Below are 25,396 nucleotides of genomic sequence, written 5' to 3' on the forward strand. Positions count from 1 at the left end.
ATCCCGCCTCCCCACGTATGTTTCAGGGTGGCGTTGGGTGGGTCGTTTCTTCATACGAGAATAAACTACAAGCGAGTCAAGGTAAGTTGTGTGGAGGGTGTCTGATTTAGCGGGTCATCACAGGAGGCTCGCGCGAATCTATTTGAAGAGGCTCGTGCGTGGCTAGGCTAATGCTAACTGCTGAGTGATGCTGTTAACGGTACTTCCGTGATGTGTGTGGCTCATGACAGAATGTGATGTCTGCACTGAGGAGAACCGGCTCCGTCGCTCCTTATTACAATAAAAGTCTCTTATTATTTACGTCTTGAGTGAATTCATGGATTTGTTTGTAGTGAAATACTGTTTAGTTTATCCAAACACAGAGATTTACAACCACTAAAGTGTGTTATATATATGTTATGTTCTGTTACTAATAGTCATTATGTATATATTGAGTAAATTAATTGATATCCTTTTAATAATCACCTAAACCTCCTCAGATTTTATTTAATTTTTTACAATTTCTGGAGCCTCTCCCACACTAATTGATCCCCATAATTGGGCTTCAGATGTTATAATAAGTGAAACTCTCTGTCTGTATTGGGATAAAAAATGATTCGCTGTTCGGAATCCTCTTTGCCACCCACTCCTCCCTGTCCTCTGTCACAGAGTTCCACAGCTCCTCTGGTGTCTCTCTCCTCTTCATTGCAGATGCAGTTCATGCTTCTGTTCAGTCGACAAGGCAAACTGCGGCTCCAGAAGTGGTACGTGCCTTTGTCTGATAAGGAGAAGAAGAAGATCACCAGAGAGTTGGTGCAGACAGTTCTGGCTCGAAAGCCCAAAATGTGCAGCTTCCTGGAGTGGAGAGACCTGAAGGTTGTTTATAAGAGGTGGGTACGGTCGCCAAGGGAAACGCTTCACGCAGAGCATCTCGCTCTTTAGGAAATTCTTGGACCTGTCATTCAGGGACAGCTCAGTTAGAGAACCAGGACAATCTGTGACAGCATGACTGCCTCAGACCACAACGACAACAAGCGTTCATTTTGCCCTATTATGTCCCGTTGCCGTGCCAACAGGCAGACAGGCAGGCTATTGCTGAGCCCTGGTGACCCAACGTGGACACACAAACTTCTGTCACATCAGCAATTGTGCATTCTTACACAACCACACTAATATTTGTTTAGCTCCTAGATCTAAGTGGCATGTTGTTTGGCCATTTTTCATTTTTTGTGGGTTTTTTGCGTCAAAAACAGTCTAATGGACTTTATTTTCATTGCGTCTGTTCTGCTTTCATCTCTCTAAAAGTATCCAGGAACACGTCCTGGATACAGGAGTGTGATTAATGTTATAAGCCTGTGCCAAAACAAGCAATACTCTTGCTGAAGGTGTAGAGGAAGATCCGAGATAATAATGACTTTGAAAATGTGACTTGTGCTTTAATTTGAAGGAGACAGGAATGGCCACAAACATTTTGAAAATCTACGTCTGTGGTGTTTTTATTTTAAATGACAGATTGGCTTTTGTGATAAAAAGGAAAAAACGGTGTCAGGTCAAATATGTGGATACAAGCTCTTCCTCACAGTCCACTGAGCTCTAGGACACCCAGTGGAAATGGTGTCTAATTTAATAGATGAGTCATTACTGTTGTTAGAGTTGAAATAGGATCTGGATAATTAGATCTGGAACAGGCAGTTATTGAAGGAGTAATGCAACGTACGTTTCCCCATACGAACATCCTGTGTGTAGAAACTATAAGTGTGTATGTGTGTGTGTGTGTGTGTGTGTGTGTGTGTGTGTGTGTGTGTGCGCGCGCGCGCGCACACAAACACGTACACTTGTAATCCAAAAATATTCATCCTTTACGTTCTGTGTATCTCTAAAGTCCATATACATAAAAAATCATTATGAATTTGCCATCAAATAGCTGAGATTGAACTAAATGTATCAGGAACCACCTCTACAGAGACTCTATGTCCCATCTCCATTAGAGACAACCACAGTGAAAGTGTTGTGTCCTGCTCTGAACCACAGACGGCTAACAACTGAACTGAACCCTTTGTGCCTGCTGAGCTTGGCTGTGCCTAGTGTTCACTTGTACACACCAGATAGATGGAATGGATCATGAATCCATTCAATAATATGTGAATTTCACAGTTTGGGATCATTAAAGTATATGTAATAGAAACATAGAATAAAGTCAATCAGTCTCTCCTGTTTGAGACTTGTTACTTGTCTTTTGAAAACCTATAACCTCGTCCATTGTACCCCCCTGCCCTGAGCTGCTAGGGATCAACTGACCAGCTCCTTTATGACCCAATCATCACATGCCTCATGAGCGCCTCAGGGATTATCAGGGATAAAGAACCACGCCAGAATCAGGCTTAACTCAAGCAGTCTCTTCCACCCGGCTTCTAACTTTTCATTGAATAGGTGCACACAGGAAACAGCCATCCTCTGTGCGCTCTCAACACGACTGCTGCAAACTGGGAGACAGTCAAATCACTTGAAGAACTTGTGTAACGTGATTTAGTGATTGTAAATTGTTAATATGTATATCATATGTTAATATGTACTTTATATCATATGTTATATATATTAATATGTATGTACCTGTATGTATGAACCCCTCTCCCCTCTGATGCTGCAATCATGCAAATTTCCCTACTGTGGGATTAATAAAGGTCTCTCTTATCTTATCTTATCTTATCTTATCTTATCTTATCTTATCTTATCTTATCTTATCTTATCTTATCTTATCTTATCTTATCTTATCTTATCTTATCTTATCTTATCTTAACTTATGAAAAGGAGTGAAATCAGTCATCACAACCCTAGATTCTATGTTGTCAGGTTAACGTTGGCCAGCTTGTCCCTGTGTTGCAGGTATGCTAGCCTGTACTTCTGCTGCGCTATAGAAAACCAGGACAACGAGCTCATCACGCTGGAAATCATCCACAGATACGTGGAGCTGCTGGATAAATACTTTGGCAGTGTACGTGTTTGTTCATTCATTTGAATGTTGCGTGTCCACATCAGTCTTTTACTGAACATTTAGGATCTTTATTTGTATATTTTTTATTTGATTTCCAAAAAATAGGTGTGTGAGCTGGACATTATATTCAACTTTGAGAAGGCGTACTTCATTTTAGATGAATTCTTGCTGGGTGGGGAAGCTCAGGAAACATCCAAAAAGAACGTCTTGAAGGCTATCGAGCAGGCCGACTTACTGCAGGAGGTAAGACAAACCATTACTAAGACATTATTAAACCAGTACTACATCATCATTTCAAGTTATAAAGAGTTCGATTCTACTGTATTTGGTGACGTCTATGGTTGCCAGCGGTAACGAAAGGTACTTTTCTGTTTCCATTTCACTGTGTTCCTTTCGATTTTTAAATCACATAACAAAACAGCCTTGCATAAAATGTTTTTTTTTCTGTCTGTTTGAATCATCTGTATTTCCACTGTTTTTTTTCTTTTGCAAATATAAAAGGCACATAAAGATAGATTGGTGGGAATGTATCTACTGCAGCTGTGCCTTATTGTTCCAATAAGTGATGCCATATTTGGTTTGTCAGGATCCTTTGTTGGCGTGTTTTTTGAGAAAAGGTCTTTGTCACTTCTAAATGCGTCACTCCTTCACAATAAAAGCCAGATGGTATTTCTCCATTTGGATGCTTTCCACCTGCAGTATGAAATGTTTGGGTAGCATTAGCCATAGCTTACGACTTCACAATGAGGTTAACATCAGTTAGATGAAATGACAACAGTGAATAACCACAGATTTTTATTTTATGTTTTAATGACTCTGCAACAGGGTAATGTAATGTCAATCCAGTGCAGACATAAAAGCCACTATAGAGACCATATGTGTCATCAAAGATGTATTTTTAATTAATTAAAAATATTTTCATTGAATTTAAAGTTTTATCAAGGTCAAAAGAGAGAAGAGAAGCTCCAGCTGTGTCTCTAAAGATATTTATGCATCAGTTAAAGGTTTCTTGGAGTACAATTGTGAACATTATGTGAGGTATGCGTCAGAGCTACTTGCATTAAAACTCACTGTACTTAATTCCTTATTAAATAATCTCAGCTAAAGTCAGAAAGAATGTTGGAAAGTGACTCAAAGAAAGTGTCATGTGGAGTGCTTATAGCTAAGTCATCAATCCTCCATCTGAGCAGAGTCTGAAGTGTTCCTTTCCTACACACTGTCTCACACATGACCAAAGCTAAATCTTATTTTACTTTTTACCTGATTTTACTGTGGTTCTCTTGATTCATTTATGATTGATTTGTCCTCCTTCCTTGTCATCACTGCTTTACTGTCGTCCACTTACTTTGCTTGACTGCCTTTTTTCTCTCTTTTCCTGATATTCGCAACCATTTTGATTTTCAGAATATAGACTTTCAGATGGGCCTGTTTACAGGTGCAGTATGTACAAAAGAACCCTTGCTGTAGTATTAGATAGTATTAGATCAGTAGCAGTAGATGAATCCATAGAAACGACACACCAGCAACAGCAACATCTGAAGTGTCAAGAACACACTGCAAATATTGAAGTTGCTGGTGTGGTTTTTTAAAACCCAGATATCTTTCATGTAACCGTAATCCCTGGCACTAACCAGTCAGTCTTTTTTAACAGCGGTACACATGAAAAAGAAGACAATAGTTTCAGAATATTTGTTTGTTTTTCTTCAATAAGAAACTAAAATGGTCAAAATAATTCTGATCTTTGAAATTATACATTTTTACAGTCTTGTTTTATCGTTCATATAAAAATAAATAGATAGATAGATAGATAGATAGATAGATAGATAGATAGATAGATAGATAGATAGATAGATAGATAGATAGATAGATAGATAGATAGATAGATAGATAGATAGATAGATAGATAGATAGATAGATAGATAGATAGATAGATAGATAGATAGATAGACAGGTAGGTAGGTAGGTACATATTTCAGGTTTTAGTTAAAAACAAAGATCCATTGTCTGAACTGCTGAGACCACACAAAGACTTCTGGTCTAGATCAGCGTTTCACACACAGGGAGGATAATTACAGTAGCAAAACCACGGAGTCACTAATATTATGATGCTTACAAAACGCTTATGCAGCAGTGCAGCAGCACACACCACAGTCGTGTGTTTCTTCAGGACACAAGGGGCTCACTGTCACTGGAATTCATTCATGTCATTCATCGAAAGCTAAAACTAAATTCAGACACCTTCCCTCTGTGGTAATGGAATTAATAGGAAACGATGAATGAAGGTGAATTTAAAGTTCCTTAAAAGTAGTTTCCATTTATTAATAAAGGAGACAGAGTTAGATACAGGTGTTAGAGACTAAAGAAAATTTTATAAATTTACATTTTTAAAATGTATTTACATTCATGAAAGCAACCAAGTAGTAAGACATCTAATAAGTGATGCAAAACCTGAATCCAAAAATAGGAAGGGAATGTACTTAAAGGTGTACAGTATATTTGTACTTTAATACAGATGCTGTTAGTGCAGTGAAAACTGGATGATAGATTCAGCTCAGAAAAAAAAAATGTTGGTAATAAGTCTTTATGTGTATTTCTATTCCCTGCTGCATCATAGCCAATAAAACATCAGGTCATTATTTCCACTGCAGCCCTCAGGTTAATTTATCATCATGCCATTTTACAGCGACTACTCCTCAGGGCCTATCGGTTCCATTTCATGTTTGAACATAAAACTGTTCATTTGTCTGTAATTTATTGATGTCCAATGAGCTTTATTCATTGTTTACCTCATGTTTCACTTCATAACATTGTGATATACGCATCACATAGATCAGAGAACATACTGTATGTCATGACAAAACATAAGCACACATAAGTTCACAAATGACCTCAAAATTTGATGACTGTTACCAAACCTGGAGCACAAAGGGGCTGAGTGTAGGTCAAGAAATGAGCCATAGAATTGAGAAGCATGAAGAAACCATGTGGTCCATTATCATTTACTATTATGCAGCTGCTGCTCGTGCAGGTCCAGAATCCCTGAGGATAGACTGGAAGCTGTTCATTACAGGACCAAGAAATAGCCGTATTCTTGAGAACTTAGTGTCCCGCCAGTGTCCAGCAAGATGAAGTGTCTGACTAGTTCAATTCTGTATTTGTAGAGCCAGAGTGACGACTGGGGGAGTTTGCCAAATGAGGAGATCTTGTAATGGACCAAAAGTCCATACAGGCACTCAGTAACTACTAGACTGGTGCCATCAGTCAGTCGGCATGGGTTTGCAGGTCTGCGTGCTGTGGGCTGATTTTGCATGTAGTCATGTCACTAGGACTCAAAGCTCTGTGTACGATTCATGATGCAACAGTGAGGGTCACACCAGGCATGAACCTGAATGTTGACAACATATCTGACCCCAATCATTTTCACTAACAGGCAGAATAATCTGACCAACTGTCGATGTTACTGTTCATTTAGTTTAATTTAGTTCCTTATGGATTCTACTTCAGATTTTTGCACTTAATGGTCCGGTGTGTGGGATTTAGGGCAATTTGTTGTCATAAAAGTACAATATCTGTATTTATGTTCTTTTTATTAGTGTGTGATCATCTGTGTTTTTCTACTTGTCTAATCCTCACTCTGTGGTACCTGAAGAAAGTAAAGGTTCCACCTTCTTGAGAAGAGAGGGTTGAAGTGAGGGTCATTCAGTTAGTACCAGCCTGCATCTGCACTGCTAGCTGCCCCTAAATCTAAAAGCTGGGCCATTAATTGTAATTTTGCTGAAATGAAAGAAATTCATCATGGATGAATTTTAGAGCTGTGCTGCCTGTGTGAAGATGAGCCTGTTTTACTAACACATTCGTGATATTAAATGTTGTTTAATAATGGTACTGTTTTTCTTTTACTAATAATCATTCTGCAGGTTTGCTCACAACTATTCTCTTTTCATCTTTAGATCTTAAAAGACAAGGATAATTATCGGGTAGGAAGGAAGGAAGTTTAGGGGAAAGTTAGTGTTAGTATCAGTTATTATTAGTTATTAGTGGTGCCTTCCCTGGAATCAGATAAATTATCTAAACCTTCAAAATACCACATTACAATATATCAAAAATTATTACTATATCAAGCGAACACATTTGCGGTGAGTATAATTGATTAGAGCCGATACAATACAGTGGAAAAGATATAAATGTAAAAACTTCTATAATTAAAAAACGAGGTCTTCATTCTTTCGAGCATCTGAAAATGATTTATAAGTGGAAACAATGCAGCAGCATAGGATGGAGCCACGTTCAGAATGAGGCTTTTGTAAGTGCATAGTTCTATAATTACATGGAAAACATGCCGCAGGAGATTTGGCCAAAGTTATTTTAATAAGCCTTTAATGAAACATTTCTGAGTAGCTGGTCATTACTTGGTGCCAGTAAGCAGATCGTCTCGTAGAATTTTGATGCCTCTGAAGACCTCCTGCTCAGAGCGAACGTGAGCATCGACGTCCTGGTGAGGGAGTGGGGGGTGTTGTTATTTTGTTGGTGCACCGTCCCTGAACAGACGCTGGTGGTTCTGGAGTCATTTTAACTTGACCCAAGCTGACCAGCAGTGCTTTGTTCTGTCCATTAATGTCCTGACCAAACTATTTACCTCACAGGTGTGACTGTCCCAAACATGGTCTCTGAGTCCTCTGGGCTTTTCCAGAATTAGGCTGGCTGAGGTGATTACCCTGTGTGTGTAGATTTAAGCCCTCCACACCACTAGAACCTCCTAGCTGTAACTAGAACCAGTTTCCTACATGTGTATCTTAAACACTATAAATCTTGAACCTTTTTCATAGCGTGTCTGAAGTCAGTTCCTCTTTCTTGACCCTGGTCTTGCATCACTAGTTAGAATCCACATCCAGTGATATGTTTTTTTTGAAAGTGAACTGTGTTAATCTGTTTTTCCTTTGTATGTTACACTTCCTTGACACCATATCATGATTTTCTACATGAATATTGCATTTCGGTAGTTGTGAGAGTTGACTTTTAAATTGCAAATCCTCAGCTAAACCAAGCAAGCAGTAAACATGAAACCATATCTGACAAATACTTAAAACTCTCTCACTCAAAGTGGAACTCAACATTTCAGAGGAATGTCAGTAATTCTGTCTTTCATATAAGCCACTGTTGTTTATTAAGTTTCCCAAAAATGAGCAGAATATGACCCAACGTAAACAAAGCTTATTTCTGAACTTATCTTCAAACCCAACAAAGACATAAAGACCCCTTTGAGTTTGCATGAAGCAGAGATAATGTATAATGTTGCTCTAGGAATAGTTTGACGTCTTAAGAATTAAACTTAATCACCTTCCTGCTGACAGTTTGAGGAGAAGAATGATAGCAGTCAGACATGAGAGGTAAGCTAACCCTATGAAGTCATTAGCTTTGTGTAGCATAAATACACACACACGCACACACACACACAACCTATTTCCCCTTTAAATTATTGATTCCTTTGAGTTAAAGGCAGGACGTCGGTCAGTTTGTCTTACGTGACACCCCCATCCTGCGCCACTGTGTGCCACATGTCCTGTCCTGACTGTATGAGGTGGTTGTTTCGACTCAGTGTTGTCTTGTTTTCTCTCCCCCAGCCCCGTCATGAGTACTTTAATGTGCCTGTGTACTGATTGGCTGCCATCGCTGCTGCTGCTGCTGCTCTATCCACCCTGCATGCCTGGCATCCTCCTCTCTGCCCTTTGAGCGCCTGCCATTGTCATTGGACTGGGGGTGTAACAGTACTCTCAGCTCACTATTCAATAGGTGACAGTCACAACACAGTAATGTCACGATATTGACACAGTATATTAAAAGGAAATCCAAAACTGCAGTAAATGGTAAAAATTATGAGGCTTCTTTCGGCACTCTCCTGAAGTTTATTGTCAATATGTTTATGGATATCATATATAATCAGTGGTGACATGTTGTTCCATGTCTGTCATTCCTCCTCTTATTGCACCAGTTGAAGACAAAGTGTACTTTTATTTTTTATTACAGCTGTTAAAGAAATATGAAGTTTGCATCACATGCCATCATGATCCAAAAGTAGGCTTTTTGACAGAAAGTATTTTATTTTATCGTCTGTCAGGTGGTAGTAGAGGACAGTTAGTGTAAGAGACAGGAATCTGATATTCAACGTACTGTATAGCCAATCACTGGTTGGAATTAAACTAGTTCCCTTTTGAGGGTAACTAGTCAGGTGACATATGTCAACATTTATCTCACCTAATGTATTTTATTAAATAGATTAGTTACCCAGCTTAATGTCAACTAGAATAGAGAGTCTTTCGAATTAAACAACATTTTGTAGTGTTGAGATTTTTTTTACCTGTTTCTGGGGGTCAAGAGTGATGCCCAGCTGCCGTTTTTGATCAAAAGGAGTTCAATTAAAATATTTTTATTAAGGTTGCAAATAATGGAAAACCACCAGTGGAAGTGTGCTGTGAGTTGTCAAACTGAAAGCGAGTCACATCACACTGCTTCCTCAGAATGGACGTTTCTTACACAATCTGTTGGTGCCACTCAGACCGCGTGGGAGAAGTGTGCACAAATGTGTCTGATTGTGTTTATGTGTGCAGTATCCTGTGTCCTTGAAAAGATAATACGATTATCTGAATTGTTAAAGACTACAGGCTCATTCATTCATCCGTTCATTCATTCATTCATTCATCCATTCATTCATTCATCCATTCATCCATCATTGATCCTGATTTATGATTGAAATCACATTATGTCAGTTTTAGGTGGGTAGCGAATGCATCCTGTTCCTTTAAATGTCTCTGATATGTCAGTATTAGTTTAGTTTTTATGTCTAATATCAGTGTTTTTGAGTCATAGCTTTATGTATTCTAAATAAAAATCCTAGTTCAGGTTGTTCATCGAGAAGACCTAGCAGTTCAACATTCAGCATTAATATGATATTTTTATGTAATTTATTTTTAGATCTTATCTATTTCCTATTTAAATAAATATAATAAATCCTACCCTAATGGTAAGTGGTTTTAGTGACACTAGATTAATGTGTTTTAGACTAATTGACTAAAAGCTCCATTGGCTTTTTTATACAGACAACACACATTTAAATAGACTTAAAATAGTAGTCTTTATATTCTTTACATGCTCACTAAACACCGTTTAATATAATGTGATCTGTTATTGTTTATCTCTGTCCTACAAAGTAGGATATACCGTATTGATAAATAGATATTTTATTAATGTATATAATAGATTTAATTAATAAAATGTTGATGATTCTTTGTCAGTAAACCACACTTGAGTCTTTCTTTCTCTTCTGATTTCAACCTCCTGACTGAAATGTATTTTATCAGCCTGATGAGATGCTTGTGTGCATTAATAAACTGTATTCACACAGCAGCCATTTGGCCGGGTGTGAAATTCAGCTGGCATGTTTCAGGTCACAGGTCACATCAAAATAATTTCATGTTAGCTCAGCTGTTAGTTTTGTGTAGCCAAAAGAACCTCCAGATCGTCACTGCCCTCAGTGTGTTTGTTTACAGTTTGTATTCATTACAAACTTGTAACCTGAAACAATGAAGAATGACATGTGAGCCTCCCACTCTGAGTGTAATGTAAGAAAATGGTCAGCGTGATTATGGTATGCACCAAACTATTTTAAGTCTGCACCAAAACTGAAAGACGTCTCATTTGTGAATGTAGCTTTGTTTGTCACTGAGCATGAATGTTGACAAGGCGTCCCTGTGTTGAAGAAGGTCGTATTTTTGAACACAAAACAAGTCTCACTGCTCTGACAACACTCCTCTCTCTGCTTTCTGCTCAACCTCCTTTCAGGATGCCAAAGTAAGTGTTTCCCTTTCCATCTGCCACACCATCCTGACCCTCATATTTAATGTTAAAGATGTTCCTTTGGGATTCTATTTCATTAGAATCATTATAATGTTAAAATAAACACATACCAACTCATATCAGAAAATTAGTCCAAACTATGGAGCCAGTGCTGCATTAATGATGGCTGCATTCCATTTAGGTGACCCAATTCCAGAGCTCTGGTGTGGCGTATGCTCACACACTGTTCTGGGGTTGCTGTGGTTCAGGAGGTAGAGATAGTGTGGTCCTCCACTAATCAGAAGGTCATGAGTTCAATTTCCAGCCTGTGCATCCTACAGGTCACAGTCCTTGAACACACATGTGTTGGGGTGAACGCTGGCTGGTGTTCTAAAGCTCAGTAAGTGGACAGGCAGACCGATAAAGGTGGTGTTATCACGCAGATCATCAGTTATAACATGTTAATGGAGCCATCACTAATGTTATCCACACCTGTGTTATTGAAAAATAGAACGTTATCTGTGTGTATGTGTGTTTGTGTGTGCGCGCGCGTGCGTGCGTTCAGCTGATCAAACACTTGCATGAGGCTGCGGTTCTTCTCTCCCTCCACAGGATGGAGAAACTCCACGCAGCGTACTGGAGGAAATTGGGCTGACATAAACATGACCTTCATCATCATCATCGTCTTCCTGCCAAACACTGCTTCATCTGCCAGATATTCTGCTGTATGTAGCTGACAACAAGCCCACCTTTGAGCACTCACACATGGTGTCTCCCCCAACTCTGCCTTTACTGCCTACTTCTATCTGAGACAAACGATGTATCACTGTTGGGTTGTTCCCACTGCCTTCATGTTGTTAGTTCAGTGTGATGATGTTAACTGTTACCATTGAAAAACAGGGGAACACTAATGTTTTGTTTTTGACTGCTTTCCAGTCCACAGCTGATTACTCTCTTCTGTGATCTTAATCATCTGTAATAAACTTAGATTCAAATCTGTCAGACCTGTGTTGCAGGAAGTGTTGTGAAGTATTGCATTAACAAAACCAAAGAGTGATGTTTCATCTGATACTATATATAGAAAACTGTGCTTATACTGTTAAACACGGCTGCAGTTTGAAGAGAAGACAGACTGTATGTTCTTTACAGGAGTCTCCAGGCTGTCTCACTCTGTGCTGTGTGTTCCTTTTCCTTTTCTGATTGGAGGATTTTATTTAATGGTGAATGCCTTAAATTTTATTGAATTAATATGCTCCTGAGGTTTGGCAGGTAAATGCACTGAATTTGTTATTCATGTAAAATTATGCGTGTAATTTATAGATAATTTTTATTTGTCATAGGCAAGTCAGCAAACAATTAAATACTCATCCATCACACACAAAGCAATGTGATTATTTCACCACCTGCACGTGTACTGTACAGTAATCCCTCCTTTAGCTCTTATTTATCTGTGTGAAACCTCTGGATGCCGTTTACTGTGTAAAGGCAGAATGTCTTCATCATAGAAGTTATATGAGTACTACTAGCGAAGAGCAGAGATTACCGTTTCATCTTCATGTATAATCTTTGTTGATTTAGTCAAAATCTGTATCAGCATCTAAACAGAATGACAATCTCACAGTCAAGAGCTCCTGCCAGGATGTTTGATTTAAGATGACATTGTGAACTTTACAACCCATTCCACTGTCTGCTGCTCATTCACAGTGATTTATATACAACAAAGTAGGAAAATACACACTGTGCACCACGTAAACTACCTATTACCACTGTGAGTGAAAAATAAAATGGGAATAGCATGCATCATAAACAGCAGCAGGTTATAAAGATTTCTTTTAAATGAGCAAATCGTAAAAGAAAACATGTCAGCTGACTCAAACACTTTCAATGCCTCCAGCACAGTGAATGTGTAAACAAAACATTCCTTCTGTTTTTGATGTACATGATGAAGTTTTCATTTTTCATGTACTTGTTTTCCTTCCTTTTTCTGCTTTGTGGAAATGTTGAAATATTAAATCTTCCTTCAGTCACTTTTATAAAATTCATTGTGTATGCTGTTATTATAGGTCATAAGTGTGACATATAGGATATTTGATATATCTCTTCTGTGCATTGGTGACTGCAGAGGTACAGCCGGGGTATTACATTACTAAACTATGTTTACTTTATTATTAACTGTTATTTAGAGCTACAGCGTCTGAAGTGGATCTGAGGTGGAGGAGCTCAAGTTTGCCTGTCAAATTCAACAATTAAGAGTTCTCATGTCAAGGAGGCTGTACTATCACAAGCAGCTCACTTCTATTCATTTTCATCTCCACAGCTCACAAGCTGCTGCTGATTTAATGTTATTCTTATTGAATGGCAGGTATACATGCATACATGAGCTCTATGTACAGGAAGTTTGCAGAAACCATCAATCTTAGACGTAACAAAAAGTCTAAATACATTTGCTTGAACTTAAACTTTAATATACTACACAGAAGATTTACATACACATTAGGAGGTGAACTTGGGTTTTGAGTCCACAGTCCAGAATTAGTTCTGGTCTAAATACGAAGAACACAAAGATCTATGCATAAAGTAGGGAAACAAAATCACAGAAAATACATTCAGTCATTCATTTATCTATTTTGACTAAACCTGTCTATATGTCTGTCCTCAGATTTTGAACTTTACATCTGGTGGTTTTTCACTGAGGACTACAAAAATAAGAGCTCAGTGTGATGGAATAAAGACAGTGTTTTGGATGAGAGGCCAAGAAATGGGCCCTTCACAAACAAACACTTTTTACAATTGATATGTTTCTTACATTCTATGCATTAATACACTGTTGACTGATTTAGAATGGAACATGTTAACAGAATAATATAGAACAGAAAGCCTTTATTGTCATTTTAAATGCAAAATACAATAAAGTCAAGAGTGCCAGCAAATGTTATCACATTTTTGGCAACAAACCGACCATTTACAAAAAACAGCTCAGTGAAATTCAACATTTTAAATATACTTTGCTGATCACATAAAATCAGAAAACGTTCATCTCTCAGCAGCAGAGAGCTGGTCCCAGTGAGGAGAGGGAGACACACTCAAACATCACATCTATGATCTTATACTTCATTCTGAAGTTTTGATTGTGTGAGACAGGATTAGGTCAAGGCCACGAACGGTTAATTAAGATGAACCTGAAATAATAGTAATGTGGTATCTCTGACTAGAATTTATCACTCAAGGGTATTTCATTTTTCATAAAAAGATAGACCCTGGCCTTACCAACAGATAGGATCAGGTTTAAAAGCATAAAACGAACCATTACTCAATAATTTTTCACTCAGTGGTTCAACTGCTGCAGCCAGTCTGGCTGATCAATAGCTGAAGGTGGCTGATGTCAGCTAGGAGGAGCAAAACTCATGTCAATTATCAATACCGCTGAATAACAAACATTGCTGACTTTATTTAATAGATCTGTAGCTACTTGTTGTAGTACTTAGCTCTAGCTTAAGAACTGTGTATATGTCAATATTTACCACCTTCAGCAAATGTTGGTTTCATTTTATTTCCTGACGCCACAACTGAGTTACTTATGAACGTGAGTTGCAGGTTTGCTTTTAATTGCAGGGGACTTATATATATATATCCATGAATCTATTCATGCCATAGATAATTCACTGAAGGGAATGATAGTACATTTTTCTTAGTCTGCAGAGATCTTAAAAAACAACCAGGAAATTATTTATTCCATAGGGAGGACTGAATCCGTCACCATGCACTGTCTCTGACCAAACACTAAAGGCTGGATGTGCTTGTGTAAATGTCTCCTAACGGTCCTCCTTTAGCATCTCTTCAATCTCCTTGTCCCAGTTGTCATCTTGGTTTTCATTAGCATCCAACACATCATACTCTTGAAGTTCTTCTTGCAGCTCTTTCTCCCAGTCGGCATTCTCGTCTGAAAAAAACAACATCAAGTCACTCACTATTCTCTAGTAACTTACACGACAATCCATTTAACAAAAGGTCATTTGACTGACCATCAAATAGTTTTTCCACTCAAAACTAAATTAAGAATTGTAGTAAGAATTAAAGCCTGTAAGTCTGGCTCTGGACAGAAAATCCACCCTCAAAACTCACCCTAAAATTTATATTTCTATGGAAATACAAACTCATTTCCAACAAGACTGACAGGCAGTGAAATATTTAAATTATAAACAACATGCAAAGACTTGCAAATCAATGAAACCCCATATTTAATTGCAAATAGCACAAAGACCCCATTTCAAATGTCCTAAATTAAAAAATAATTTAGAATTTAATGCCAAAAACACATTTCCTGTGACCTTGTTCCTGGATTCGGAACGGGGTCACACTGACCACTGTGCCGCATCACTTCTTTTCAACAACAGCAGGTAAGCAGTTGGAACTGAGACCAGCTGCCGTCATTTTAAAGTCTTGCCTGATGTCGAATTTCAGCCAGTCAGGAGTTTTGCATCTTTTTTTAGTTCAATCTCTGACCTGTCAGGACTGCAGGCTGGCCACTTTCACACTGTTTTACTACAGAACCACACCATGTATAATAATGCACTCCCACGCCTTCTTGGATGCTGGATTTTTAACTGTCTGATGAAAACAAGCCTGATGGTCCTTCTCCTCTGCAGCAGAGAAGATGTGGCATACATCATTTCAAAAAAGAATTTCATTTTTTGCTCTGTAGACCAGGGGACAGTTTTCCGCCTCAGTCCATTGTAAACGAGCTCAGGCTAAATGAAGGCAGCAATTTTTCTGGTTCACATACGATTTTCTCTTTGCATGTTTGAGTTGAATTTGTGGAGCACCGATGAACTGTGTTTACAGACAATAATATGTTTAGTTTGTTCCAGCAGTTTTCTTTTAAATAGATAGATATATACTTTATAAATCCCGGATGAAATTGCACATGCTCAGGCATTACATGATAAATAAATACTGGATAAAAAAACAGAAACACTGACACCAAAGGACATAACACAAGACCTACACTACACTAGCAGACACATGTAGCATTAACAGGACATATACTAAATTATCACTAAAATATAAACAGTATAAAATTGAAAATAAAATAAAATAACATAAATAAAAATAAAAAGTGCGAGTGAAAATTGGCAGGAGGCCCACATGGTGGGTAAGGTACACCCTTCTTACAATGTAAGGTATCACTATCTAATATCACAACATCTAATATCACAACATCTAATATCACAACATCTAATATCTATCTAATATCACAAAATCTATCTGTCCAATATCACAACATCTAATATCTATCTAATATCTATCTCACAATGGTCAAAAATATAAGGCGTCACTATCCAATATCAAAACATCACAACAGCTTGGCCCCACTACACTGCAGCACAGGCTGACATCTCCTCCCCTCCATTCAACCGTGGGCAGACCTTGCCACCTCCCCCCTGCTCCTCTTGAGAGTCATTGTACCCCCTGATGGCATGGGGCATGAAGGAGGACCTCAGCTTCATCACAGCTTTTCTAGTTTTTTGTTGTCATTGTTCCAGTGTTGTAGAAATATGTTGGCCATGTGGGCGTAATTGTAGAAATTTCTCATTTTCAACATTTGATGTGATCTTTAAGCTTTTTTTTAGTTTTACCATTTTGTAAATGAGTACAATCCATTTCCATCTATATTTTATACAGTGTCCTAAGTTCTTTTGAATCACCAAAATTTACAGGAAATTTAAAATCCTCAGCTACTTATTATGAAAGTTTGGAAATGCTGGCAATGTATGTATGTTGTATGTATGTTTTAAAAGATATCCTCCAAGCAAAAAGATTCTTATAGACAGATAGACATACTGATGATATGTTAGTTATATGTGCTGGGATGACAGGAAGTCTCACTCTGTTGTGAATCTGGATGCTCCTTCTTGTCCAGAACCAGCTGTTCCATTTCTTTGCGTAGGTCGTCCTCATTTATTTTGCATGAGTCAAAAGCGTCACTCACAAACTCAGCAACAGGTGGGCTGGTAGAGATTTGCTCATCATCCTTTCATAGCAGAAACAGAATGCGGTTGGACTTAAACTGCATTGCTTTTGGTCCACTACTTTCTGGTGTTTGTTTCATTTTCTTTAAAACACATGGCTTACCTCACTTGTCTTTGGTTTGGTGCTGCAGGTGGCAGAGACAGTTCTTCCATTTGCTGAACCTATAACAATTATATTGTGACATTATCTTACATGTACAGCATATTTACTGATTGAAGTAATGTGATGCTCATATTTCTCAGACTATTTATGGCTTTGTGCACCACAGTGAATGTATTATTGAGTACATAAATGCTGTACCTAAATACACTTGTCAGATACTGTACTTAAGCATTACTACTTTAGTTTCTACTTCATTCACTGCCTTTATTTTTTCTATAGTGTTAGTAACTTGTTGTCTAGCAGAACCAGATTTACAGTTCACATTATTATCATTTTACTGGTCCTCAGTTTGAAGTTAAAACACTTCTCATTGTAAAACCTTTCTAAATTAAATGAGGTTTTAGTTTATTATTCTGAAATTTAAAATTGTTGATAGTGTGTACTTTTACAGTATACTGATAGTTAAAATAGTGTGTACTTTTACAGTGTACTGATAGTTAAAATACATTTTGATAATGTTTTAGTACTTATTCCTGTATTTCAATTAAGACTTTCACTGTAGACTATTTAAAAGCACAGCTTTCAAGTATGTGAGGATTCACCCATCCATCCAGATGAATGGATGGGTGGGTTGTCACCAATCCATCCATTCATCCATCCATCCGTCTGTCCGTCCATCTTTTTGAACATGAGATGACCGTGATAATGTGGTGTTCAGCTGCTTTTCTGCCTTGTGGGTCATGTGTGTTGCCTGAGTCTACATGGTCTAAGTGAGAGGTGGGGTACACCCTAGCCGTGTTGTCAGCGCATCGTAGGGCAGAGGAGGAATGGATTTAAAATAACAATATGAACATAGTTTTACCCCTCTCATGAACATCCTCAGGACTGGTTCCAGTTTTGTCCACATCCCTCTGCACAGCGGCCTGCTGTGCCACTAGAGCTGTGAGCTGAGCTGACTGTTTAATTAAGGACACGCGGTAGAAATAATTCTTCCAGAATGTTTCCTCTTTCACCCTAAAATAAAAAAACAAAGAGAAGCAGCAGTTATCTCTGTTGTAGAAGTAAATATGCAATACATATTTTGGTTTAAAAGAAATCTTGTGGAAATGTCAAGCTGAAACACAGCACAATGTTTGTGACAAGACACTCTCACTCTTTGGGGACCATATGGAAGCGCATCTTCCTTAAGAGCTCATCTTCTTCCAACATCACCAGGGCGACTGGATACATTTGTTCACAGTCAAAATGAAACTGCACCCCAGCAGGAGGATCTCGTAAAAAATTTCTTTTGTCCTGTCGATGAGCAAAACAACAAACTGATTTCACAGGTTTCCTGAAATTAAACAAATTTATGTTATTTTTCCTTATATAAAGAAACATTTTAGGAGCTCTCACGGCTGACAGAGCTAAGATCTGCTGCTGTACTGTTTCCTCTTCATTAACACCAACCCACGGTGGCACAGCAGCACCTAAAAACAATGAAATATAGTGCAGTCACTATAACATAGAATATATCAGGTATTTATACTGAATAAGTAAACATGCATATTATTCAACACTTACCAGATTTCTTAGATTTTTTCTCCTGAACAAATTTTTCTTGTTCTTTCTGGAAATCACCCAAAATGGTCTGAGGGTAGAAAACGTACAGCTGAATAGATCAAAGCATTTTTTTGACGACAGAAAGAGGTGGAAAAAATGTCAATCAAGAGATGTACCTTATCAATAATCCCATTTAACGTCCCTTCCTCCACGCTTTTCTTTATTGTTTGCGCTGTTTCAACAACGGAATCTGACAGTTTCTTCGACGCATTGCTGGCGAAATTATACATGTAATCTGTAGAGAATAAACATAACAGACAGTGGGTATGGCGTCGGGTACACGAGTACCACAGCGGCAGCAAAACAACACCTCACCGGAAGAACGGTCTACTAATCCAGCTACTAGCACTGCAGTGTTTACTGTGAATCGACACCACATTTTAACAGACCTACCACTGAAGAAAGCGTTTTGGTGTCGCTGAGGCATCTGTCCGTCTTCTTGCAGAACAGACGACTTGTTTACATCCGGACTCTGTTGTTCGTTCACGACAGACTCGTCTTGTTTTTTAAGCTGATCATTTTCGTCTTTCATACCAAACCAGGTTCCCCACTTCTTTAACATCGTGTAAATATGTTATAAACAAATTTATGAGGATTTATTCCCTATGTCTACTGATGAAATACTCCGTTTTCTAAAAGAGATCTCAAACAGCTTGACTCGGATTTTCTCGGCGGTGGCTGATGACGTTTTACCGTTGATAATTTCCGCAAATCGTTTAAGTTTGTCCCTTTGGTGTTTCCGTCCTAGCCCTACGGGTTGTCATAGTAACGCACGCGCTCCCGGCAAATTACTATTAGCTTGACTAAATTAATAGTTAGCAAGCTAAATGGTGACTTACTGTAGTTTATCATTCTTTACCCGCCCATGAATATATTAAAGTCGCGAATTAATATTTCCAAGCTAAGAGAACAACAAAGTAAAATTAGTGTAAACTCGTACCTTACTTGCTAGCTAACAGTAGATGGCGACCTTGTGCCGTATGTTCGTGACACTTGTTATCCCTGTTGTACATGGATGAAGCTAGCTCAGCTAAGCTAATTTAAACTATCTTGAGTGTGTCAGTGTGTCGTTCTTGTTTTGTAGCATGAAGTGAGATACGGACTAATGTACTGAGCTGTGGACGGTTAAACTTTCAGCTTCACCTACGGAACAACTCGCCGAGTTGGCAAAACTCTGAAAATGCATTCATTGGAAGATAAAACGAGTAGAAAAATGAGCTGTCTCCAACGTAAACCTGGCATATAGCTGCGCTCCACACCGACGAGGCGCTCTTGTTCATCGCTTTATCCAGAAGTTGAATTCCCAGGTAAGGCCAGCCGTCTAAGAAAGTAGTTTCACGGCAGAACGCCATGACTTCACAGAACCGAGAAATGTAGTTTTTGTCATGATCAAATATTTCTTTCATACATAGTCACCTGTTAAAATTTTGTGCTACACTCAGTTTAGTTTTGCGTATTTGTTGGTACAGGCGGAGATGGTTTCCATTGTGCTGCACGGCATCGATAGTGAGTTTATTCTCACACATATGAGCATTAAACTGAAGGAAACTTGTTTGGAGCATGACAACAGGTGTTTGTGCAGCGTTATGAATGTCATGTATTAATCACAAAATTAGAAACAATTTCGTGCCATGCAGACAAAACTGCTTTCATGATGACCGGAGTTGTTAGCTAATTACTAGCCTTTCGCCTTTAAGATAACTTTCTTTTAAATTAAGAGAAAGTTGGCTCTCATACAGTCCAGTCAGTCATGGTAAACATTTGAATCGCATTCGCTTTAGGCTCTCATAACATCATTTAAAAAATAAGCATAAAGCTGGGAGTCCAAAACCACAGAAATATTACTGAAGTCAATTAAAGATTAATTATTTCATATTTTTTGAGTATTTATAAAAGTGTAATAATGTTTTGTATGGTAACCAAATTAATTTTCTTACCTAAAAAACAATCAGTCCAGCTATGTGCTTTCTTTCTTAAATATTGCAGGTATTCCAATTCAATATCATTCTGCAATGGTACTGTGTTTAGATTGTTGCCAATTTAAAATTGCACTCAATGATATTGTTCCAGTCTCCAGTAGTGAGTAAATACAGTATTTGTAAGTTTATTTGAGGTGTGTTGGACATTTAATGAAATGATGTTGCCATATCAGTCATGAATTTACGGTTTTAGAGAGAAAAAATGTTTGTCTCTGATAAATTTTGATTGTGGGTGTGTGTTATGTCAAGCATTCAACAGATTAAGATGTCAGCGGTCTAAAAAAAATTATATTCCCCAAGGTGATAATAAAAGTATGTTTCTTTTGTATTGAAACAGCAGCTTGTTCTTAGCAGACTGCCATTATTCTTTTAAATGAAGAAGTTCAAATAAAACACTAATAGATGCTGGTGAGCTATATTCATGTGTATCAATTTTAAGGTCATACTGAGGTTTAGGAAGGCTTAAAAGATCAACGCTATAACATGTGGTCCAACAGTGCTGAGCTTTGAAAGTGATCAATTCAGTCATGGTCATATCTTAAATTGATCAAAATAAAGATGATATCACCCAGTTCTTTTAGCCCCAGTGAACACCTTATTGTAGCTTTGTGTTCTTACAAGGTTGTTTGGACACGTTTCAAAGGGAGTTTTATAGGTTCATTAGCAAAACATTGAACCAAAACCTGCTCATAGGTTAAATGTGTAGTAGTAGGTTGTGAACAGAATTGACTATAAAAAATCCCTTTGGGTCAGGATTGTCAGGATTGTTCAGTCTTTTTAAGTGTTTATTATTTTCTCACTCACATGCTTTCATGCTTTGTCTTTTTTTCCACACAGTACCATGAACACTGAGGGATATAAAAATGATCCACTTTCTACAGAGACAGAGAGACGCTGGCATGTGATGCAGAAATCAGGAGACCTGGATGCTAGGGGCAGAGATGGCGAGGGCCCGAGGCTTGTGGATATATTTCTTTCAGGAGGAGCACCGTGGGGATTTACACTCAGAGGAGGATTGGAGCACCGAGAGCCTCTGCTCATAACCAAGGTAATTCTCCTATAAAAGGTTCTATGTCAGAAGAGGTGGATAGTTTCCGTGTTTGCTGGTTTGAGAATGGGATGGTGAATAAATTTTTTAACAGTTATATAATTCCCCCCCTCTTGTATCTGCTGTTTCCTATCATATTGTCAAAGAACTAAAAAAAAGTGATGATTTTGTTGAGTCCTTACACTGCATATGGAAATATTCTGTCAAATATAAATAGGAACCATTCACTGCATTATTTTTTGTACTGGTCTCATGTCTTCAGAGACCCTTTATGCTGTATGATGTTAATTCTGGTGACACAAGCAACCGTGAATAAACCTTTTTTGTTACGGCCCAAATCGGCTTGATTCGTAAGGTTTGGTTTAGCTTTCCAAACTCTGATATACTAGGCAAGACACTGAGGTCTATAATGTTATGATGAACAGCCCACACCCGTGGTAGTCAATCAATCAATTCAATCAACTTTTATTTATATAGTGCTTAATCACATCTGAAGACATTTCAAAGCGCTTTACCGATAGAAAGCCAACAATGCCCTCCAGAGCAAGCATAAGCGACGGTGGTGGGGAAAAACTCCCTCATTGAGGAAGAAATTCCGGGCAGGACCCAGGCTCTGGAGGGTGGTCATCCACCTTGACCTGTTGGTTGGGAAAGAGAAATACATTGGGGAAAGAAATAGGTCAAGTAAAAGAGACAGAGGGAGAGAGAGAGAGGCAGATAGGCCAGTTTGAGTTTAATGTCCATAGTGCACTGTCGCTGAATTGGGGGTGGGTTTTCCAGGCCTTTCGATATCCTGTCTTCCATCCACCTTCTCCACCTGTGGAACAGAGGCACAAAGACAGCGGCAGTATTGTGCGGACAAAGAGTGTAATTTGAAAATAATAATAAATTCTAGGAGCATAGAAAGAAGAAAGAAGAAAGAAAGAAAGAAAGAAGTGACAGAAGCTCCAGAGTATCTCCCTTTAACGGGAGAGATGGAGAAAAATACCCTCAGCAGCCTAGGCCTATAGCAGCATATCTAGTGGGGTGTGTGTTATATCTAATTGTAGGCTCCATCAAAGAGGAGGGTTTTTAGTCTACTCTTAAATAAGCTAAGGGAGTCTGCACCCCGGACCGAGGCAGGGAGTTCGTTCCAGAGTAAAGGAGCCAGATAGCTGAAGCTTCTGCCTCGTGTTCTACTCTTAAAAACCCGAGGGGTCACCAGAAATCCTGCATCCTTGGATCGAAGGGCCCTGGGGGGGGTGATACACTTCAATAAGATCTTCAATGTAAGACGGAGCCTTACAGTGGAGAGATTTATATGTGATGAGGACTTTGAATTGTATTCTATAATTAATCGGGAGCCAATGAAGTGACGCTAGGACATGAGAGATGTGCTCTCTCCTCCCAGTTCGAGTCAGTAAGCGGGCAGCTGCATTCTGAACTAACTGTAGGGTCCTAATAGAGGAGCTAGGACAGCCCGATAATAAGGAATTGCGCTAATCCAATCTAGAAGTAACAAAGACATGAATGATTTTCTCTGCGTCTTTAAAGGATAAGAAATTTCTAACTTTCGCAATATTTCGCAAGTGAAAGAAGGCTGTCTGGGATACAAACTTGATATGAAAATCAAAGGACAGATCTTGATCAAAAATCACTCCTAAGTTCCTGACTTCGTTGGTGGAGGATAGAGCAATGCCATCTAAGTAAATTGCAATGTTAGAGAAATCATCTCTAAGATGCTAGTAACAGCAGGTCTTGTGTAGGAAAGGTGCCCATGAAAACACAATGTTGTACTGGACTGAGATGTGTTTCCCTGTAGTGACAGTAAATGCGACACGTGATCCCACTGATAAGAACACAGCTTGCCAGATGTTTAGGGCTGACGAACAATAACATTTACTGCAGTTAACACCAGGGCTATGGCTATTTACTCCACACACGCACATTCGTGCGCGCACACACACACACACACACACACACACCCTCACTCCCTCACTCTCTGTCTCTGTTGAGGGTGTGTATTTTGCTAACCCTCCACCGCTTTTTAAATATACAATGATTGTAGGATCGGTGGTTCGATTCCCGCTCATGCTCCCTTAGTCACCAGTCATCGTATGCTTGGGCAAGACACTTTACCCTCCTTGCCTCCAGTGAGGGACTTGCTGGTGTGTGATTGTTCCGGTGGTGGTCGAAGGGGCTGTAGGCGCGGACTGGCTGCCATGTATAGGTCATTTTGCCACAGGACAGCTGTGACTACACATGTACTTCACCATCACCAATGAGGAGTGAATGAATGTTGGATCCACTGTAAAAGCAAATTTGAATGCCTAGAAAAGTTCTATATAAATCTAATCCATTATTATTGTTGTTAATGATAATAATAACATTAACATTATTATTATTATTATCTAAGCTAACTAATGTTGCATCTCAGCTGAGGGAAGTACAACACAATTTAAGTTATCATTCTGCCCTATAAGGAGTAGATCAATGTGTGTTTCCCTCTCGGCTGTGATTCAAAACAAATCTAGTTTTCACATGATGTTTAAATGTGGGCTGCCTCGTGCAGCTCGTAATGTCTAGAAATAGATGTTGCTGTTAAGGTTTTTGTTTGGTTGTTTTGTTTGATTGAGCACCAACAACCATTTTCATCTTCAAGAGACGACACATGTCTTTACTTAAGATATCACCAAAGCTTGGAGTAAAAAAATAATCTAGTTGAATAAATAGCACTACAATGATGCGTGTTTTGTGTTTCTGACTTTTGGATAAACAGTCTCTTTTGGTCCCTTCTTATCTGTTTGCTGCATCCACACTGAAGGAAGCGAAGCAAAAGTTAATCTCTGGATATATGACTTCACTCTTTTTTGTGATACTTACATGAGGGCTAATATTGATCTGTAGTTCAGAGAGTGAGATCTAGACAGAAATATTACACCAACAACTGAATGGTTTGCCATCAAATTCTGTCACTCCCAAAAGTTCCCAAGAGATGAGTTGTACTCACTCTGCAGATGGCTTGATTTTTCATGGTTCACTTTTACACGTTTTAATCTGAAATGTACTATAAATTGTGAATATGCCAACATCTCATCTCAGTAATTATTATCCCCCCATCAAGGTTATATGTGTAATAAAATCTAAGTTCAGAAAGTTGTGATTTCAAATAAAAAGCTAATAATTATTATACATCATGACTTTGTTAATGGGAGTTAAGAGTCCCAATATGCATGAGTTCCCATCAGAGAAAGAGAACCCAGGCGTAGCTCAACCCAATCAGTGCTGAAATCTCTCAGTAACTTTACGTCTCTGCTGAATGTGTAATGATTTACCACAAAAGACCTTGATAGTTAATTCAACATGGTAAAATACCAGCACCTGTTTGTCAGGAGCTTTACCCAAGCTTGGTTTTTGTTAGTTGTCCTGTGTTGACACAGTGGTACAAAGTTCAAATCCCAATGGCAAAACTCAGGACGTCAGGCACCACACAAGGCTTAGAGCGATACAGCCAGGATCACCTTCACCCTATTACCCTCGGTTTTACAGGAATGTAATTCAAATGACTAGAATTCTGAGCATTTTAAGCCCCTGAGCTGTAAGGTTAAATGACAGGATCACATTGCTGAGGTGGTACATTATCCATTTGGACTCCTGTTCTTTGGTTTGATATTGACAGAATATTTTTGTTAATGTTTGTCGCTGAATGCCACTTGAAGACCAAGGAAAGAGCAGATCTGTTTGCATCAGATGGTGAGATGTTAAATCCTCCTTCCTGTTAATCTTTTAAACTTTTCGCCAATTTATTAACAACCCAGAATCTTATTGGGTGGCACGTAGAGAAATGACTCAGTG

At 38.5% G+C, this 25,396-nt stretch overlaps 3 protein-coding genes across 9 annotated transcripts in view; 2 read left to right on the forward strand and 1 right to left on the reverse strand.

The window, feature by feature from the left end:
* Positions 1–2: 2 nt before the first annotated feature.
* LOC137599168 (AP-1 complex subunit sigma-2) lies at positions 3–12,925 on the forward strand. Of its 6 annotated transcripts, none has more exons than XM_068319911.1 (8): positions 3–81; positions 691–869; positions 2,863–2,971; positions 3,077–3,214; positions 4,376–4,406; positions 7,615–7,677; positions 8,593–10,816; positions 11,414–12,924. In XM_068319911.1, the coding sequence occupies exons 2-6, from the start codon at positions 691–693 to the stop codon at positions 7,665–7,667; spliced, it is 510 nt and encodes a 169-aa protein (XP_068176012.1). In that variant the 5' UTR covers positions 3–81; the 3' UTR covers positions 7,668–7,677; positions 8,593–10,816; positions 11,414–12,924. The 6 variants fall into 6 exon arrangements, with proteins under 6 accessions (XP_068176012.1, XP_068176011.1, XP_068176015.1 ...); XM_068319910.1 differs by lacking the exon at positions 3–81 and adding an exon at positions 173–199 and having other exon boundaries at positions 11,414–12,925; XM_068319914.1 differs by lacking the exons at positions 3–81; positions 7,615–7,677 and adding an exon at positions 173–199 and having other exon boundaries at positions 11,414–12,925.
* A 315-nt stretch (positions 12,926–13,240) lies between these two features.
* On the reverse strand, positions 13,241–19,217 carry syap1 (synapse associated protein 1). The gene is made up of 9 exons (XM_068319907.1): positions 18,929–19,217; positions 18,652–18,770; positions 18,497–18,563; positions 18,329–18,402; positions 18,087–18,226; positions 17,796–17,947; positions 16,934–16,992; positions 16,688–16,832; positions 13,241–14,741 (listed from the first exon to the last, which is right to left on the reverse strand). The coding sequence occupies exons 1-9, from the start codon at positions 19,095–19,097 to the stop codon at positions 14,614–14,616; spliced, it is 1,053 nt and encodes a 350-aa protein (XP_068176008.1). The 5' UTR covers positions 19,098–19,217; the 3' UTR covers positions 13,241–14,613.
* Positions 19,218–19,590: 373 nt separating this feature from the next.
* shroom2a (shroom family member 2a) overlaps positions 19,591–25,396 on the forward strand; it is a 32,779-nt gene continuing 26,973 nt past the window's right edge. The window contains exons 1-2 of one of the 2 annotated variants that reach the window (XM_068319823.1): positions 19,591–19,842; positions 21,352–21,562. In XM_068319823.1, coding sequence (XP_068175924.1) covers positions 21,356–21,562 — 207 coding nt within the window. In that variant the 5' untranslated portion in view covers positions 19,591–19,842; positions 21,352–21,355. Of the gene's footprint in view, positions 19,843–21,351; positions 21,563–25,051; positions 25,295–25,396 lie in introns of those variants that run through there. The other variant, XM_068319824.1, reaches the window with a different exon arrangement.

The sequence above is a fragment of the Antennarius striatus genome, chromosome 7, assembly GCF_040054535.1.
Source record: "Antennarius striatus isolate MH-2024 chromosome 7, ASM4005453v1, whole genome shotgun sequence".
Classification (NCBI taxonomy): Eukaryota; Metazoa; Chordata; class Actinopteri; order Lophiiformes; family Antennariidae; genus Antennarius; species Antennarius striatus.